Source organism: Carcharodon carcharias, chromosome 11, assembly GCF_017639515.1.
Source record: "Carcharodon carcharias isolate sCarCar2 chromosome 11, sCarCar2.pri, whole genome shotgun sequence".
NCBI classification, from domain to species: Eukaryota; Metazoa; Chordata; class Chondrichthyes; order Lamniformes; family Lamnidae; genus Carcharodon; species Carcharodon carcharias.
This window is the reverse complement of record NC_054477.1, coordinates 34,064,035-34,081,215: the sequence shown is the minus strand read 5'-3', so window position 1 is coordinate 34,081,215 and position 17,181 is coordinate 34,064,035. Positions and strand designations below refer to the sequence as shown.

Below are 17,181 nucleotides of genomic sequence, written 5' to 3'. Positions count from 1 at the left end.
TTTTTTAAATTCTTTCACGGGACATGGGCATCACTGGCTAGGCCTGCATTTTTATCGCCCGTCCCCAATTGCCCTTGGGTGGTGGTGAGCTGCCTTCTTGAACCGCTGCAGTCCATGTGGTGTAAGTACACCCACAGTGCTGTTAAGGGAGGGAGTTCCAGATTTTGACCTAGCGAAGGTGACGGAACGGCAATATGTTAAGTGTGGATGGTGTGTGGCTTGGTTGGGGAGAGCTTGCGGGTGGTGGTGTTCCCATAGGTCTGCTGTCCTTGTCTTTCTAGGTGGTAGAGGTTGCGGGTTTGGAAGGTGCTGTCGAAGGAGAGAAATTATGTTGTTGCAGATTATGGGAAAGATTTCCTGCTGTGGCTGGTTCTGGTAAGTTACAGCAGTGGAAATTGGGGAATTACACAATAGCAGCCTGAAGTAGACAATTCTCTTTATAGTCCAATGCATATCCATACTGAAACTTCTAACATGATCACTGGATAATAACATTTTTGCATGATTTCATTACCCAGCAGAAACATTTATGCTTACTCTAGGACCATGAGTTTCAATTTCCCTCTGTCAATGGAATCCTTCTTTTATAATGATCTAATACCTTGGAACATTCTGAAAACTTCAAATACCAGGCATTCTGTTTAAGCAACCCAAATGCCAGCTGTCTATTTTACAGCTCCTGCACATTTTTGTACATATTCAGTTGAGTTCAACTGTTTTTAATTAGGCCAAAAATGACAATTGGATTTTAAATAGTTTCTAATTTCTTTAGTTGAGACATCATGAAAATTCTGCACTCTCTCTAGAAGTGCTCCTTGCAAGTTGGAAACTTGAAGGCCTTAGTTGATGAGCATATTGGTTCAATATTTAGTTGAAGTAGAGACACCTTGGAAGTCCAAGGTTCAATCATGGTCTGTGCTGAGGCGGGTGTTGAGCACTTTAATTGCCCACAGTGCCCTGGGATGAAGAAGCAATCAGGGTTTTATCTCTGAGCACCCTACACAGATCTGTATAGCATCGACATCCAGTGTAGATGGCTCAGGCTTGGCTCATCATACTGTGAAGCTCTTCAGGACATTTCTGAGACATCTGACAAGGTGTTATATAAAATGTGCATTTTTTTTGTCTTTCCAGAAGAATCATTTGTGTATGAACTAAGAACGAGCCCTCAAGAGTTCAATAGCACTGATTTGAAAGGAAAGGTATTTCCGGTGCATGCTATATTTTTGCCCCCGTTGATCGATGGCTAGCGTACTCTTACCCTTAAAGACAATATAAAAACACTAAATATACCATTAGTTTTTTCAAATTAATAGAATTTAGATTATGCTGAACTCGCTCGAAATTAATGGTAATTTAGCATAAGTGAATTGAAAGAAAAACTTTTTTTTTTGCTATTAGATAGTTAAATAAATAGTTTCCAAACCACCCCAAGCAATCAAAACACCTGGCCTGTTATGTAGATCACAGTCATGTAATAATCGCTTAGCAATAGGATAAATTAAAACTTGGAGTCATATACTCTTAAACAAATTACACAGTTATAATTAGTTTGATTAAAAAACAATTTCACAACTCACAAATGAGTTTTTAAGCTGCTATATACTTTTAGAATGACGATCAGAATGATTTGTTAATTGCTGTATCACAACCAACCAATTAGAAATGCTCAATGTGTGTGTAAGTTAAGTGTTCTTTTCAAAAAGAATTGTTGCCCTGATCTGCATTATTAAAGAACTGTGCACTTCAAACTCAAGAATAGCAACTGAACCTAACAAGAACATTCCATCTTGCCAGGCTTTAATTTGAAGGCACTTTATATAAAAACTAGCGGGCTGATTTTCAACTTTGCTCTCTGGGCATATAACTGGCTTCCCCATATAGACTCAGGCCAACTTTCCTTTCCAGTGATTTATCTTCATTCTTCAATCTTTACTTCATACTATATTTAATATTAAAATATATTTTGCAAGGAGTGGTACATTGGGATTCACACACTAACCTATTGGACCCAAATTAGAATGCAGTGTAAAATGAATAGGATAAAAGTTTTCAATATGAAATGAGCATGAACAATATGAACCTAGTTCCCTTTGGAACTGACCACAATTTGAGTAAAGGTCATATATGTTAGCAATTTAACCAAAGATGCCTTAAAGATTGCTGGTATTGGAATTGAAAAATATCAGAATGATGCTGAATGGATGCTCTACTGAAGCTGAAGTAAATTTTTGAAGCAGAGTAAAGTGAGGTTTGCTCTGATCAAACTGTTTTTTTGATTGCTTGATATTGACACTGGCTCAACATACTGACAATCCTTATCTCGATGAGCACAACAAGCCAACAATTTATTTAATAGTTAAAAAAAATCTGTTTCTCGAGTTATTTTAAAGGTTCAAAAAAGAATATCAATAATTAAAGAGCTAACCCATTTCTAAGGCTTTAGAACATGTTGCTGAATTCACAATGTTTCTTTCTGCAAAATACTAATCATTTTACAATAACATGTGGCCTTCAGATTTTGCATGTGGTCAAGGATGATGACTGAGGTCAAATGAAAGGCTAACAATTCAAAGTGGCACTGTGGGCACACAAAGACATAAGAGAGTGATTATACCACTTAAATGTCAGATCATCCATAATGAACCCTTCTAACTTGGGTGGTCAAGCATGTGAATTATGCATCATCATCAGTGTAAATGCCTCTGAATGAAGCAATCACTGATACGGTAATGCCACCTATGGTACCAATTATTTCTACACTTTAAAAGCAGATCTGAAAAAAAGAAATAGCATAGGCTATATTTTTTGTCAGAAACAGGTATCAGGAATTTTCCTGAGCCCACAATCCCTTTTCTGTCCTGGAAGAGCCTTGCTGCCTTATACTCATGAAGGGAGGTAGACATGAACTGGAGGCGGGACCACCACCTCCCGAGGCAGCAGGAGAATTGCGAGGCCATTCATAATGACCTCCACTCCACTCCACTCCCCATGCTCCTTCCATGCTTGTTGTATCTCCCATGTGCCCTCCATGCCCATGCGCCCAGTATGCAGTAGATACAGACTAATGAGTCATAAAATAATGGCAAATCTTTAACATGCTCATGAAACAAAAAACACCCATTCAAAAATCCATTTGAAAAACACTACTGGTATGACTTTCTCATAAAGCTTTCCATTTTGGAGGTCAGCCAAGCCATAAAGAGGCCATCCAGGAAAACATTATTCTGTTGATAGAGTTGCCAGATGGCTTCATTATAAATGCATGGCTGAGCTCAAAGAATTACTAAAAGCCCCAGCCCATCAGGGTCTGCTTACTCAGTTGCAAAGGAGAGTGCTAGATTTGTTTGACTGACATCTTTATTAACTTGCATTAAGTCAATCTTTCTTTGAAGAGGTTTTTCTATGATTATGTGCTTATTGAGACAGGATTAAGAAATATGAAGTGTATTAAAGATTTCTTCAATGGGACTTTCAATGTCTGTATTTTATTGACAGCTTTAGGAGAAGGTAAAAGGGCAATGTTTTTCACAAGGAATGCCGAATGCCTACTGGTTTTGTTGCTTCCCAGCTCCAGACTAGGATTTCCCCATAGTTGATGACTCCTCTGAGGAACAGTGAGCCACGTCTCTTGCAAAAGCCGTTTGAACGTCATGAAAGTAGTGTGTGGGGGGGGGGGAGGTTGGGTGGGTGGTGGAGGAGGCATGTTCGGGAGTGCAAAAACAGAATTACCTGGAAAAACTCAGCAGGTCTGGCAGCATCGGCGGAGAAGAAAAGAGTTGACGTTTCGAGTCCTCATGACCCTTCAACAGAACTGCCGATGCTGCCAGACCTGCTGAGTTTTTCCAGGTAATTCTGTTTTTGTTTTGGATTTCCAGCATCCGCAGTTTTTTTGTTTTTATTTTTATGTTCGGGAGTGCTGCATGCGGGCTTGCTAAGTGCACACTTAACCCGCACCAGCAATGGGGCAGGAATCCAGAATTGGGTCCCGCCTTACATGTTTAAAGCCCTTCTACCTCCATTCTGACATGAGCAGAGGCTCAAAATCCCAGCCCATGTCTCCACAGAAGAAACAACATGGCACAGTCGACTCTTTTGGCAGCCAAAGCTGAGTTCCAAAACAAATCGTGCAAAGTATGGTGTTCCAGACACTTGCTAAAATGGCAGCCAGACCCCTTTGATAGAATCACATAGAATCTATGTAACTGTATGTAACAGCCTTGTAAATACCTGCCTACACTACAACACTTTCAATGCTTACAGCTATCAAAATACACTACACCGTGTCTCCTTACCTGAATGAAATGGAAATTGCTGTTTAGCTTCGCCTGTATGAGCATCCCAAATTATTGTTGTCTGGGGAAAAAAAAGAAATTCTTAGTCTCAGAGAAAAAAAAACGACAGACTGGAAGCGAGTCTGAAAAAGAACAAAGCTACTAGCTGGCAACCGATTGTGTTGCTTCTATTTAAAAAAAAAGTTTTTCCATTGATGATAATGAATTGGAGATGCAATGCTCTGATGTGAAAAAATGGGTCCATGATCCTCCATGCTACAAAATCCTAATCTCAGTTCCATCACCAAGGGGAAAAAGCCAACTAGTGGCCAGATGCTTCTGCATTAGTTTGGATGGGCTGCAGCAGTGGGTAGGAGGGGTATGGGTAGGTTGCAAAAGAATAATTATTAATAAACTGCTGACATTCATCGCTCCACTGGCAAGTCACAAGACCAGTAGCAAAAACCCGGGAACCAGTCGTTGCATTTGCTGTGTAATGTTAGGAAATAGAGATCGTTATATTTGTATTTGTGGGTGTTAGGAATGAGTTTTAGCTTTAAAGTTTAAGTTTGATTTGTATTTCTGTATCGTTATGTTAAGCAAGGTCAAATGGAACTTCAGTTTCACTTTAAAAGACTGCTTGCATTTCTAATGAGAAGTTTACGACGCCTATAAAGAAGGGGTAAACACACAGGAGTAGAAAGAATAGTGCTGTTGCCTAGCAACAGGTGGGCCAGATAGGCAAGTTCCTCCCACAGACTTACACACACAACTAAAGAAACAGCAGTTTTTTTAAGTTCAGTTGATGCCAGGACCCCAGAGAGACTGGATACTGGGAGAGGGGACTGCAGATTTCCCAAAAGAACTAAAAGGTCCAAGGCAAAGAAAAACCCCAAAAATCCAGGAGAGTGGAAGAGGGGAAAGTCCAAAGGAGACCTTGTAGTTAAAGGAAGGACAGAAGCCTGGGAAAAGGCCCTGTTGAATGAAGTTAAGAGTGAGGGGCAGAGAGAAAGGCCTGAGGCTTCAGCTTTAAAGTGAGAACAGCTTGCAAGAAGCAAGAAGGTTCAAAGAGACAACTGAAGGTCTGTAATTATTTGCTATGGGCATGTGAAGCTATGGTGTACTGTTATTTTTGTTGAATAATTGTTTTATTAAAAGATAATCAGCTGACTCCTGTGACTCTGTTCAGTAGCTACTCTCCACGTATTTAAACAAACAAATAAAAGTTAGGATGTATCAAGCTGGGTTCCTCTCTTGGATCAGGCTTGTCCAGGGGTAACCTCAGCGGGGATCATAACACTACATAAGGTAGACAAGAGAAAATAACTAGGTAAAAAGTGTGGCAGGCCATATGCTCAGAAGTTGGGAATATCAGTTACAAAAAGGTCCAATATTTGCTTCTCTGCAAACTATTACTGCATTCCGTTCTTACCTTATCAACACCTGCACTGAGAATATAGTTTCCCTTCTTGTTCCATTTTAAAGCAAAGATGGGCCCTTTGTGTTGTCCTAGGGTGCTTGCGAGGTTGCCTGAAAAAAACATTCATGTTCACTGGAAAAATCCAACAGGAATCTGACATTTTAAAGATATATTTATTTGAACTCATGACTCACCATCCTTTGTCCATATTCTTGCAAATCCATCATATGATCCTGTGGCCAACAGTGTTCCATCGCTCTAGAAAAAAAACACAATCATACAAGTAGTGACTTCCAACACGAACATACTGGGCAGAATTTTGCCTATGGCATGCAGGATTGGCGGGGGCGGTTGGGAAGCTGACCGGCGCCCACGATCGAAGCGCACCCCTATTTTACGTGTGTGGGCCAATTAAGGCCCGCCCAGCATGATATGCAAGCGGCAGTGCTCAACGCTGCCTGTGTGGGCAGGGGGGAGGAGGGCGAGTAGGCCTTGCGCGAACTTCATGCACGCATGTGAAAGAGCGTTTCAATCTCCCTGAGGTGCAGGGCTGCCTCAGGGAGATGAACTGCTCTTTGAAAAAACTTAATGAACAAAATAAAAATGTCATAAAACATGCCCCCTCATGTGACTCTGTCACATGAGCAGGGATATGTTTTTAATTAAAGTGTGAAATTTTTATTTTATTTTTATTCGCTTTGGGAAACCTCATCCCACCCGCGGATGAGGTTTCCTAAAAAGTACAGAGGCCGCTTGGTATTTTCGCCTGCCCGCCAATTGTTAGGTTGGATGGGCAGCATAAATTTGACACCAATTACCGTTTTAATGGCCTTAATAGGCCTTTTAATTGTCAGCAGGCGCGCTCCAAACTCCGGCGCGTGCCTGCTGAACGAAATATCGCGGGACTATGTGATGACTCGCCCAATGTCATCAAGCGCCATTTTACGCTCATTTGGATCAGGCATGTGTCTGCCCGGTGACATCTACTGAGTTCATCCTCGTAACAAGAACAATGACCTGTACTTAATAAATACCTTTAACACAATATATACAGAAAACATTTTTCAGAATCGGAAACAGATGCTGGGTAACAGTTAGAGAGACAGGGAAAGAGACTGAAGGTCTGATCGAAGACGTAGGTTTTGAGGATGTTACTGAAAAGTTGAAATAGCAAGCTAGAGAAGTTTCAGGGAGAATGTTCTAGATTATAGAGCAAGATGGAGTAAAGCCCTGTTAGCGGAAGGAGGACAGGATGCAAAAGAGGCCAGAGTTGGGAGGGGGTGTGCGCTGATATATCAGGCCAGAGGACATCAGACGGAGACTGGGCAAACCATGGAGATGCTTGTAAAAGATGACAAGGATTTTGAATTCAATGCGTCAGGGGAGAGGAACCAATTCAGCTCAGAGAGGACAGGAGTGATAGACATTGTAAGATGAGATGGGGAAGTTGCAGGACATGATCAGCTGGAATTTATATAATCTGAAACTCAACATGCCAGTGAAAAAAACCTGGGATACCTCAAGACTGAAATAGAAACAGACAGTCTTGGTGATGAAAATGATATAGCATTTTACACTCTTCTCAGGGTTGGTGCTAGGAACGATGTAGAATCTGGGGTAGAGTGTGGAATTTTTTGGGGAGCTGAAGAGGATGATTTCAATTTTACCCAAGGTTATCTCTCTACCTTTAATCCTGTAATAAAAAAATGGAGCAACAGGCCTGCTGCTGGATAAAGTGGAGTGGGAAACCTTGTTCCGATTAAAGTGGAACAGGAAATCTAACAGTTAATGACGTGGAAGGGTAAACCAAATGCTGGATAAAGTGAAAGAGGAGAGCTAATGTTAGATAAAGTGGAAGGGTAGACCAAGAGTTGGATGAAGTAGATCAGGAAATCAGGTTCTGTGTAATGTGTAACAGAAGACCAGATTCTGTAGCAAGTGAAATAGGAGACTAGCTACAACACTGCCATTATAGTACTCAATCTCTAGTCTCTGTAGAGCTGTTCACTTCAGAAAACCAATGATAAAATGTCAAATTCTCCCATGTTATTTTCCCAAATGACTTCCACCTAGCACATCCTATGAAACAGGCCAGAACTTAGATCGATTTTGATTTTAAATTTGATTCAGAATTCTTGCCAACTCTGCTCACATCACATTAACTAATCCTATACTCAGGATATCATTAACATCTTCACTGCAGTTTCTAGTTCTGGAAACCTGCCAGATTACATCATAATTGCAGCTGTGCAGAGTGGATGTAGAGTAAAGCAATTGCACTCACAGCAGGTTCATGGACCCCCAAGATGCCTGCGTCTTTTGCGGCCTTGTGGAGTCCATGGACCATGTTTATATAGGGTGCCTTAGGCTGCCCCTTTTCAGTTATTTGAAAAACCTTTTACTGTTGTTTTGTTTGCACTTCAATCCCACGCTCATGATCGATAGGCACCCGGTGCGGAAGGGGGCCAGGAGGGAGAAGGGCCTCCTCATTAACCTGCTCCTGGGACTGGCAAAGTTGGCCATTAACAGGTCCAGGCAGTGGGTGACTGAGGGGGTCGTTCAACCCGACTGTCGCCCCTCTTCCGCGGATATGTTCGCAGCCGGGTTTCCCTGAAGAGGGAGCACGCTGTGTCTGCCGGCACCGTCGAGGTCTTCCGAGCTCGGCGGGCACCACAGGGACCGGGTGATTTATGGACTCTTTTGATCACATTTTGATTTAATGTTGATAAGTTCCTTTGAATTTTGTCTTTTTTTTGTAGTTTCCCTTTAAGGGGTTACTTTTACTTTATCCCTGATTTTGCTAGTTTAGTTTAATTGTTTCACTCAAGAGTTACAGCCATGAATTTCACCTCCTTAAACAGGGAAAATCCATTTCATACAGTAATTCTTATTAACATGATGCACTAAGGCACACTTGCCACCAGTTTGGTCTGATTCATTGTTGAGATCAGAGTAGGCATAACTGTTATTTTCTCACATGCTGGTTAAAAATGTCCTTGAAAGTCTCGTCTTAAAATTCTCCTCATTGTTTTCAAATTATATCCATCCCCTCACCCCTTCCTATCTCTAATCTCCTGCAACCCTCCAAGATATCTGCACTCCTCCAATATTGGCCTTTTGAGTGTCCCCAATTTTAATTGCTTCCACATGCCTTTGGCTAGCTGGGCCCTAAGTTCTGGAATCTCCTCTGCCTCTCCAACTCTTTTTCTTCATTTAAGATACTCCTTAAAATCTACCTCTGTCAAATTTTTGGTCATCAGCCCTAATACCTCCTGATGCGGCTCAGTGTCAAACTTTGTTTGATAATACTTCTACAAAGTGCCTTCGGGATGATTTATCACATTAAAAAGGCGCTATGTAATTAAATCTGCTGTTAGACTTTACAGACACACCAAGGAGGGAAATTGCTCTAATATTTAAGCGTTAATAAGAAACCTTAAATGTTTGAATTTAAACCAATCAGCCAAGCTGAAAATTTAATTGCAGAAATACATTTTGTGGTTAACAATGATTGGTAGATCTTCCAGTAAGGAGGGAGCTTTAGGGAAACAAAGCTGAAGAGTTATAGTATTAGAAAGTGGCTGGCCATTAATTTTGCACTGCATGGGGCATTACATGAATGCTGTATCCCACATTGTGGAATGCAAGGGTTGTTTGAAGAAATCTTGCCAAAGCAAGATGTTTTTCAGTAATTGGTCTTTTTCAACCCAGAATACTACAAATGATACTATGCACTATTTTGTAACTCATTGACTTACAAAGGCTACTTATTTGAGAGCATTATATCAGATTCCTAATGAGGTTAAGGTGTGTACTTTCAAAAATGAAAGATTGAGTTAATGGTTAAAAGGGTTTCATTAGGAGTCACAAAAGGGTTACTAATTGGTTTTACAACCATAGCAACTTACATTCCAGTCGAGTGATGTAACATCCTTATTGCTAGGAACATCTTGCCCGCCTTCTCTGATACAATGCCTTAGTACTAATTGAGTGGGGCCACTGTTGCTGTTTTCATTGAGGTTCCATATCCTTGCAGTTGAGTCTCCAGAACTATAAACATAAAAAAGATACTTGTTAAAGTTTCTCCCACACCCTTTTTTTAATCACCGTTTCTAATTTGGGCATTTGGCATTTCTAAAGCAGTGACGACTCATGTAAATTATAGTCTCCCAGTGTATGAGAGGGGATGGGGAAAACAGCAAGTTCTACAGCTAAATCTGGTTACATCACTAGGTGGCAAGGTGGTGTCACAAGTGGCTGATCACAACTTCAGGGCTCCTAATCTCGGTCACCTTATTGTGGTGACCTTATTGGCAGAAAAAAATACTATTTGTATTGTCCACATTGTGATGATTAACTTTGTTTTATCAAAACCTCTTCCTAATTGAAAATACTCAGCTTAATATCTCTGTTTTAGGTTATTCATTGGGTTTAACATTAAAGTTTTCTATTTATATAGTAAAACAGATATAGCTTTTGGCATATTTATCCCTGAGAGTTCCAATTAATGGACAATCTTATTTTTGTACAATAAACTAAGTAACATTATTTGCAATAATTTAGATTGAAAACGTATTAGCATTGTTGAGATTCTTATTCATATATACCAATACATCAAAATAACTTGACAGAACATTTCATGGCTTTTGTTTCCCACTTTTACATTTTTGCCCATTTAAAAAATATTAATATGCATTAAAATGAAAATGCCATGCTTACACTTTATGTAAAATGTTTAATTGGTTATTATTTACTGAAATCATTCATTAACATTTTAAGTTTCATCACTTTGCGAAGTGTTTTCTTCCTGCTGCAATGAACAATATAAATGAATGTGCTTGGTTGCAAAAACTATTAGCTCTGGCGTACCTCATGGAAGAGCCCGCTGTGCTCAAGTGTGCATTTTACCTTCAGGTGTTCTTTCCATTATAGCAACACAGAAACAACTTTGCGCATGCGCAGGTATCAGTGATGAACAATGTTTCCACCAATTTAGTGGCCTAGAAATTCAGCTCTTTTTAAATTGGGCATGCAGGGGAAGAGCTGTTCGCTGTTTACATCTGTTCACGTGGGCACAGGAACAACTTGAAATTTTCTTTAGAGAAGCTATTACAATGACTGAGTTGTGCAGCCAGCACTGGTTATTTGCTGCGCACCTGTTTGGGGCAAATAGAAATCAGGCTTCACTGATGCCACTTAAACAGAAAGCTCTCCAGACCACTGGGTCACTGAGTAGGTCAATTCCAGGAGCTAACCTCTCAGATCAAGGCTAGAATGCTGTAAAACATTTCACAACCTCACCAGAGTTGTCATAAATGTTAACTGTCATATCCATTACTCTTTCCTCATACCTGCAGCCATATTATTCTCAATACTCTCCTTCCTCACTTCCCTACAATCACTGCATCACACCTCACTTTCTCCTTCTTCTCCTGCCTACACACTCTGCACTGCTTACACTCACAATGATTGCAACCCTCACTTCCCCATACCTCAATCTTCCACAAGCACATCTCAAAACACCCCGCAAGGCAGTAACTAATTTCCTCTTTACAGGAGAAGGTTGCACACAGTATGCAGCAGATAGTGTGGACAACAGAAGTCTGTCCTCTCCTGCACACCCTTTCCACTTTGGAAGACAACAGCGGCAGGCTGTTGAGGGCAGGAGAGAGTTACAGCCATGGTGAGCACAATGCTGGCTGAGGTACTACATAGGGTTTCTTCACATTTTTCCTCCATTTCCCTTCTTACTTCTAAAGTAACTCCAAGGACATGACGATGATGCACACCATGCTGACAGCTGTAATAGATTCCATGGCAGCTCACACTGTCGCCTTAGAAAACAGATGGCTTCCACCTTAGTTCCAGCTGCCAATGCTGACTCGGGCTTCCAGTGTGTTACCTTTCTTACTGCCCTGATGGCTTAGTTGGAATAAAGGCACCGGAGAGGACTGGCAGAGGATGAATGAAAAATGATTGCTGCTAGGAAACCAGAAACAGATCTGTACTATGTGCTTCCAATGGTTGTAAACAAGCTGGTCATAAACAAAAGCTTAGGGAACAGTGCTTCCCTGCTTCATTCCCCAGGGCAATGCCGTGACCAGAGCTGACCTGCCCATTTTGAATTTGAGTAAAGCTGGACAGTTAACTGTCCCATGCTGCATTATCCATGGCAATGCTTCCACCAATAAGAATCCGCTTGTCAATAAATCAGCACTCCCTTCTCATGCAGTATAGGTTGTTGTTCCCCCATTACAGTTTGGTAATTTCTTGTAAGCTATGCTGATAATGCAAAATGAAAAGCTTTGAAAGCGTGTCTCTTTTTTTTAAGTAAAACAAATGTCATGCAGTAGCAGCAAAAAGAGGTCAGTAGGAATAAGAATTGAGTTACTAATTAGAGAGTAACAACCCACAAAAAATGCTTAGAAATTAACTAACAGCCCATGAAGACAAACCAGCAACTACCCCTGTATGAGGCAACTGAATCTTTTAAGTAGTGCTCTTGCAGGGCCCATTAGCACCATGATTTGCTAGGTAAGTTTACTGTGTGGCAAGTCAGGCACTGAGCAGGACAATTTCACAATTCTTCCTTAAATATTATAGTGAGTGTTTTTAATACCATTGGCATGCTCCTTGGATGCTTACATGGAGCCCAGTCCAATATGACAATGATGCACTTTCAGCACGGAATTTAGGCATGCTATCTGCCATGTTGGACCCGTAGATGTACCTTTTACACAAATGGCTGAATTTCTAGGCGAGTGTGTTAGATGATTCTAAAAATCTTGAGGCTAAAAACTTAATTTAAACCCTGGCTGAATTGTTTCCATCCCACCATAATGGTGTCTTCTAGACTGCCACAGGATATTGGCCACGCAATTATAAACTGGCCATTCCTTACGCAACTCTTGCACGTCAAGCAAATATTTCTACAGGGGAAAAAAAAATTGCTGGATAGCCCATTATGCAACATGGCTGTATCCTGCCCCTCAATAATGGCATGAAAATCCATTAAACGGGTCAGGAAACTAGGCGCTGCCACACATTTGTACATTGCTAACCAGCACATCATGGTTCTAACGTTATATGGTAAGGGTGAAAGAGCAATATAATCTTAAAATCAATATCAGGACAACAGAATTACAGTATAACTTTTGTTACTTAACTTGTTCCAAATGATACCTACCCTGATGCCAAAAGGTCACTGACTGGGTTCCAGGCACAAATGAATACTTCAGATTCATGACCCCTTAAGACTGTGGATTTGTTTGAAGGAATTTCAACATCTCCATCTATTTCCATGGCATCAGAGTGATTATCTGCAAAGAGTCATTTAAAATTTCAGCCATGCAGAACAAAAAATTAATCCAAATTCACTTTGCTTGATAAAACAAGACCCAGACACAATGAAGTTTCTAATACTAATCACTAGAAAAGTAACGTTGTGTCAACCAGAGTTTTTATTCTTTTATTTGAGATGTAGTTCTAAATTTTCAAACTTGTCCCCTACAAAAGGGGCTGCAGGAGCAGAGGGATCTGGGTGTACATGTGCATAAGTCATTGAAGGCGGCAAGACAAGTTGAGAGAGGTGTTAATAAAGCATTATTCTTGGCTTTATTAATAGGGTCATAGAGTATAAGAGCAAGGAGATAATACTGAACTTGTATTAGACACTAGTTCAGCCTTAGCTGGAGTATTGCGCCCAGTTCTGGACGCTGCATTTTAGGAAGGATGTGAAGGCATTGGAGAAAGTGTGCAGAAAAAATTCACAAGAATGCTTCTAGGGATGAGGGACTTCAGTCAAGAAGATAGATTTGGAGAAGTTGGGTCGGTTTTCCTTGGAGAAAAGAAGCCCGAGGTGACTTGATATTGATATTCAAAATCATGAGGGATCGGAACAGAATTGATAGGGAGAAACTGTTCCCTCTTGTAAAAGGATCGGGAATGAGAGGGCATAGATTTAAAGAAATTGGCAAGAGGAGGAAACACAATATGAGAAAAAACCTTTTCACACAGTGAGTGGTTAAGGTCTGGAATGCACTGCCTGAGTGTATGGTGGAGACAGTTTCAATCAAAGCTTTCAAAAGGGAATTAGACTGTTATCCGAAAAGAAAGATAATGCAGGGTTATGGGGAGAAGGTGGGAGAATGGCACTAAATGAATTACTCCTTCGATGAGCCGGTGCAGACACAATGGGCTGAGTGGCCTCCTGTGCTTAACAATTCTGTGATTTTACAGCTCAGGGTGTTTTCCTTGTAAGAAGAAGCATAAGGGACTAATCATTAAGTGGATTACAGATCCGATTTCCAGCCTATGCTGAGCTAGCTGAACTCAACCGAAACAACAGAAGTGTTCGAATTAGCCTCACCGTCAATACTCTAGGAAAGGGGAAGATCGCTTTGGATTACTCCTATGATCCCCATCATTTTGGAACTGCAGCTGAGGATTGAATTGAGTATGGCTTTGATGCCCTCTTGGTTGAAGGATCTGTCAATTGCCACTGTCAAGCCTCACATCTATGAATAGATGAGGTACTAAAAGGCATCTGGCCCCATGAAGCTGTACCTTGAAAAGGCGTCAACACTTGACAGGGGAGATAACTGGCAAGAAAAAGATCCCTCCACAAATCAATCTCTACATTAATATAACAGTGCTATTTGTAGTAGAATCACAGAGTTTCTACAGCACAGGAGACTGCCAGTTGGCCCCTTTGTGTCCATGCCAGCTCTATACAAGAGCAACTCAGCTACTCCCCCTCCCTTTATCCACAAGCCTTGCAAATTTTCTGCCTTCAGGTGCTTGTCCAATTCCCTTTTGAAAGCCCCAATTGAAACTGCCTCTGCCACACTCTCAAGCAATGCATTCCAGATCCTAAACACTTGCTGCATAAAAAAGCTGTTCCTCATGTTCAGTGTATAGAATTTGGTGATATTTCTGAACTTGACATTTTTACGTCAAGATGCGTGCCAAACTAAATTTTGATTTGGGTCTCTAGTGTTTCTACAAGTGATTATATTGCACATGATGAAATATTCTACCCACCTTTTGAATACACTGCGTACATATGTAGGTTGTGCGAATATACACACATTCAGAGGCCAATGTGATTAGTCATCTAGGATGAACTGACTGCTGGCCAGGGAGAACAGCAAGGTGACATTTTAATGACACACCAGCACTTAAAGATGTGATTAGTCATATTTGCCCAGTGTTTGAGAAATACAGATAAAAGATTTCCTTCATATCACCAAAATTATCCTTACTATTAAACATTCAGCAATTAGGCTTCAACAAATGTATAAGAATTTATGCATTTTTATCTAAAATAAAAATAACTTAAAACCAAAAAAGGTGAGCACCAATTCTATAGTTTTCACTTTGACATAACTGATCAATTTCTGGTTATTTAAATTTACTACATTTTTTTAGTATTCAGCTTTTAAGTTTGTTAAAATATGATTCCTATGATATACAAAAATATTGTTTATTTTTAATTTATTCTTTCATGAGGTGTGGGTGTCGCTGGCAAGGCCAGCATTTGTTGCCTATTCCTCAATGCCCTTGCTAGGCCATTTCAAAGGGTAGTTAAGAGTCAACCACATTGCTGTGGATCTGGAGTCACATGTAGCCTAGAATAAGTGAGGACAGCAGATTTCCTTCTCTGAAGGACATTAGTCTCAGTGCTAACGCTAGACATTTTATTTTTAGATTAAGAAAAATATGGTGCAATGCTTACTTGTAATGGTGTGTGCCCCATTTTCCTCCCCATTAACAGTGGCTTCTCCATTCTTTGGCGTTGGCTGCTGTGGAGCTGAAGATGCAGCTGCTGCTTGCTGCTGTTGTGCTAGTTTATCTCTGAATGCTTGCTGTCGACTCTGTACAACATCAGGCATCACAGCGTCTATTAAAGACAGTGACTCAATTGGCCTGCCATCAAACACTGTGCCGTCCTAAAGAGAAAAGAGGTGGTTACCAGCACATTTTTAAAATGAACCAATGAAACAGGAAAATTCAACAAACCACACACACATAAATCTTTTGAAACCTCCAGTACCTTTTAGCACTGAAGCCTCAAAACTCTTTCCTTATAATATTTTCTGAAAAACCACTAACACAAAAAGTTGGATCTAGTTCCATTAAAGCACAAATGATAGAGGGGTACTTTGGTGGAGCAAGATTGCACATAAATAGTAACTAGAATGGAGCTTTGCTACAAATTTGACATTAATGAATAACATCTGAACCTTGACACAAGCTATAGAATTTAACATACTCCAACACTACTGTTACCATAGTTGTGTTATTTTATTTGGATTTTCAAAAAACTTTTTAATTTTAGACTTTTTTTTATTATTGATTAAGATTATAAGTGATCTTTTATTTCCTGGAACCTCAACCGAATATCTAGACAATTTGTAGTATGCGCTTGCTGGGATTTTAGTGAGCTTTCTTTGCTTTATTTTAGTTTGTTGGTTTTATTCATGTGCTTTCACTGATCTTCCTTGAGCTTAGAAGGCAGAATAACATTAACTGTGACTTAGCCTTTAACTCACATTATATTTGACAGTAATTATGTCTAAATATCTTTTAAAGTAAGTAGAATAAAATAGCAGTGACTGCTGTGCTAAACTACAACCTGCATAATGTTCTCACTTGCCAGTTTTTCATCTTCCTCATCATCCACAAAAGATCTCTGTCCTAACTCTCTCCGTCTGAAGGCTGAGAAATGTTATCTAAATAAATGACTGGAACCAGGCAAATTTAAATAACTACCTATTAAGCTGCAATCAAATATATGTTTTAACCAATTCTATATAAGATGTTTTTATTAAAATAGAATAGATTAGTTCCCCTCCTGTGGATGCCTGGCTCAGACAGGAGTGATGAACTGCAACTATTATAAGAAAATAAGCGGAGTTTTAGCCCCTTGTACACTATGACAGAATTGAAGATATCAATATCAGGCTACAGCTTAGACATAAACACTTTGGGCTAGAAGTTGGTCTGTGCCACTTGGGCGCAGGGATCATGAATTGCAACTTGTCCACACCTGTTGAGGTGGAGATAGACAGCACACAGATTTGGTGCTTCTACCTCATTCACCTGATTGTAGTGTCGGGCTGAATGTCACCATGCTGCTGGTTGCCTCAATGCTCAGAAGGGAGCCAAGCAGCTTATGTTAATAGAATGTTCTTAAAAGGCCTTTCCAGCCTATTCCTAAATTCCTCAGTACTGTTGGAATGCTATTTATGTATTCTACGGCAAAGGCAGATAGAAAGTACTTGTTTAATGTCTCTGTAATTTCCTTATTCCCTATTATAATTTTACCTGCCTCTAAGGGACCCTCATTTACTCTTGCTAATTTCTTCCTTTTTGAATGCCTATTACCTATGCCTATTTACATTACAATCTACTTTTAGGTCTCGGTGGTTTACTTGCATCCTATTTTTTCTTTTATATCAATTTTTTGTCCATCTTTGGCTAGAT

The 17,181-nt window shown here is 40.2% G+C and overlaps 1 protein-coding gene across 3 annotated transcripts in view; it reads right to left on the bottom strand.

The window, feature by feature from the left end:
* Positions 1–17,181, bottom strand: part of LOC121283984 (F-box-like/WD repeat-containing protein TBL1X) — a 318,557-nt gene that overhangs the window by 17,008 nt on the left and 284,368 nt on the right. For all 3 annotated transcript variants that reach the window (XM_041198852.1, XM_041198854.1, XM_041198853.1), the window contains 6 exons: positions 15,431–15,644; positions 12,881–13,013; positions 9,603–9,744; positions 5,889–5,952; positions 5,707–5,804; positions 4,296–4,356 (listed from right to left, as the gene is read on the bottom strand). In XM_041198852.1, the coding sequence (XP_041054786.1) occupies positions 4,296–4,356; positions 5,707–5,804; positions 5,889–5,952; positions 9,603–9,744; positions 12,881–13,013; positions 15,431–15,644 (712 nt within the window). The remainder of the gene's footprint in view (positions 1–4,295; positions 4,357–5,706; positions 5,805–5,888; positions 5,953–9,602; positions 9,745–12,880; positions 13,014–15,430; positions 15,645–17,181) is intronic.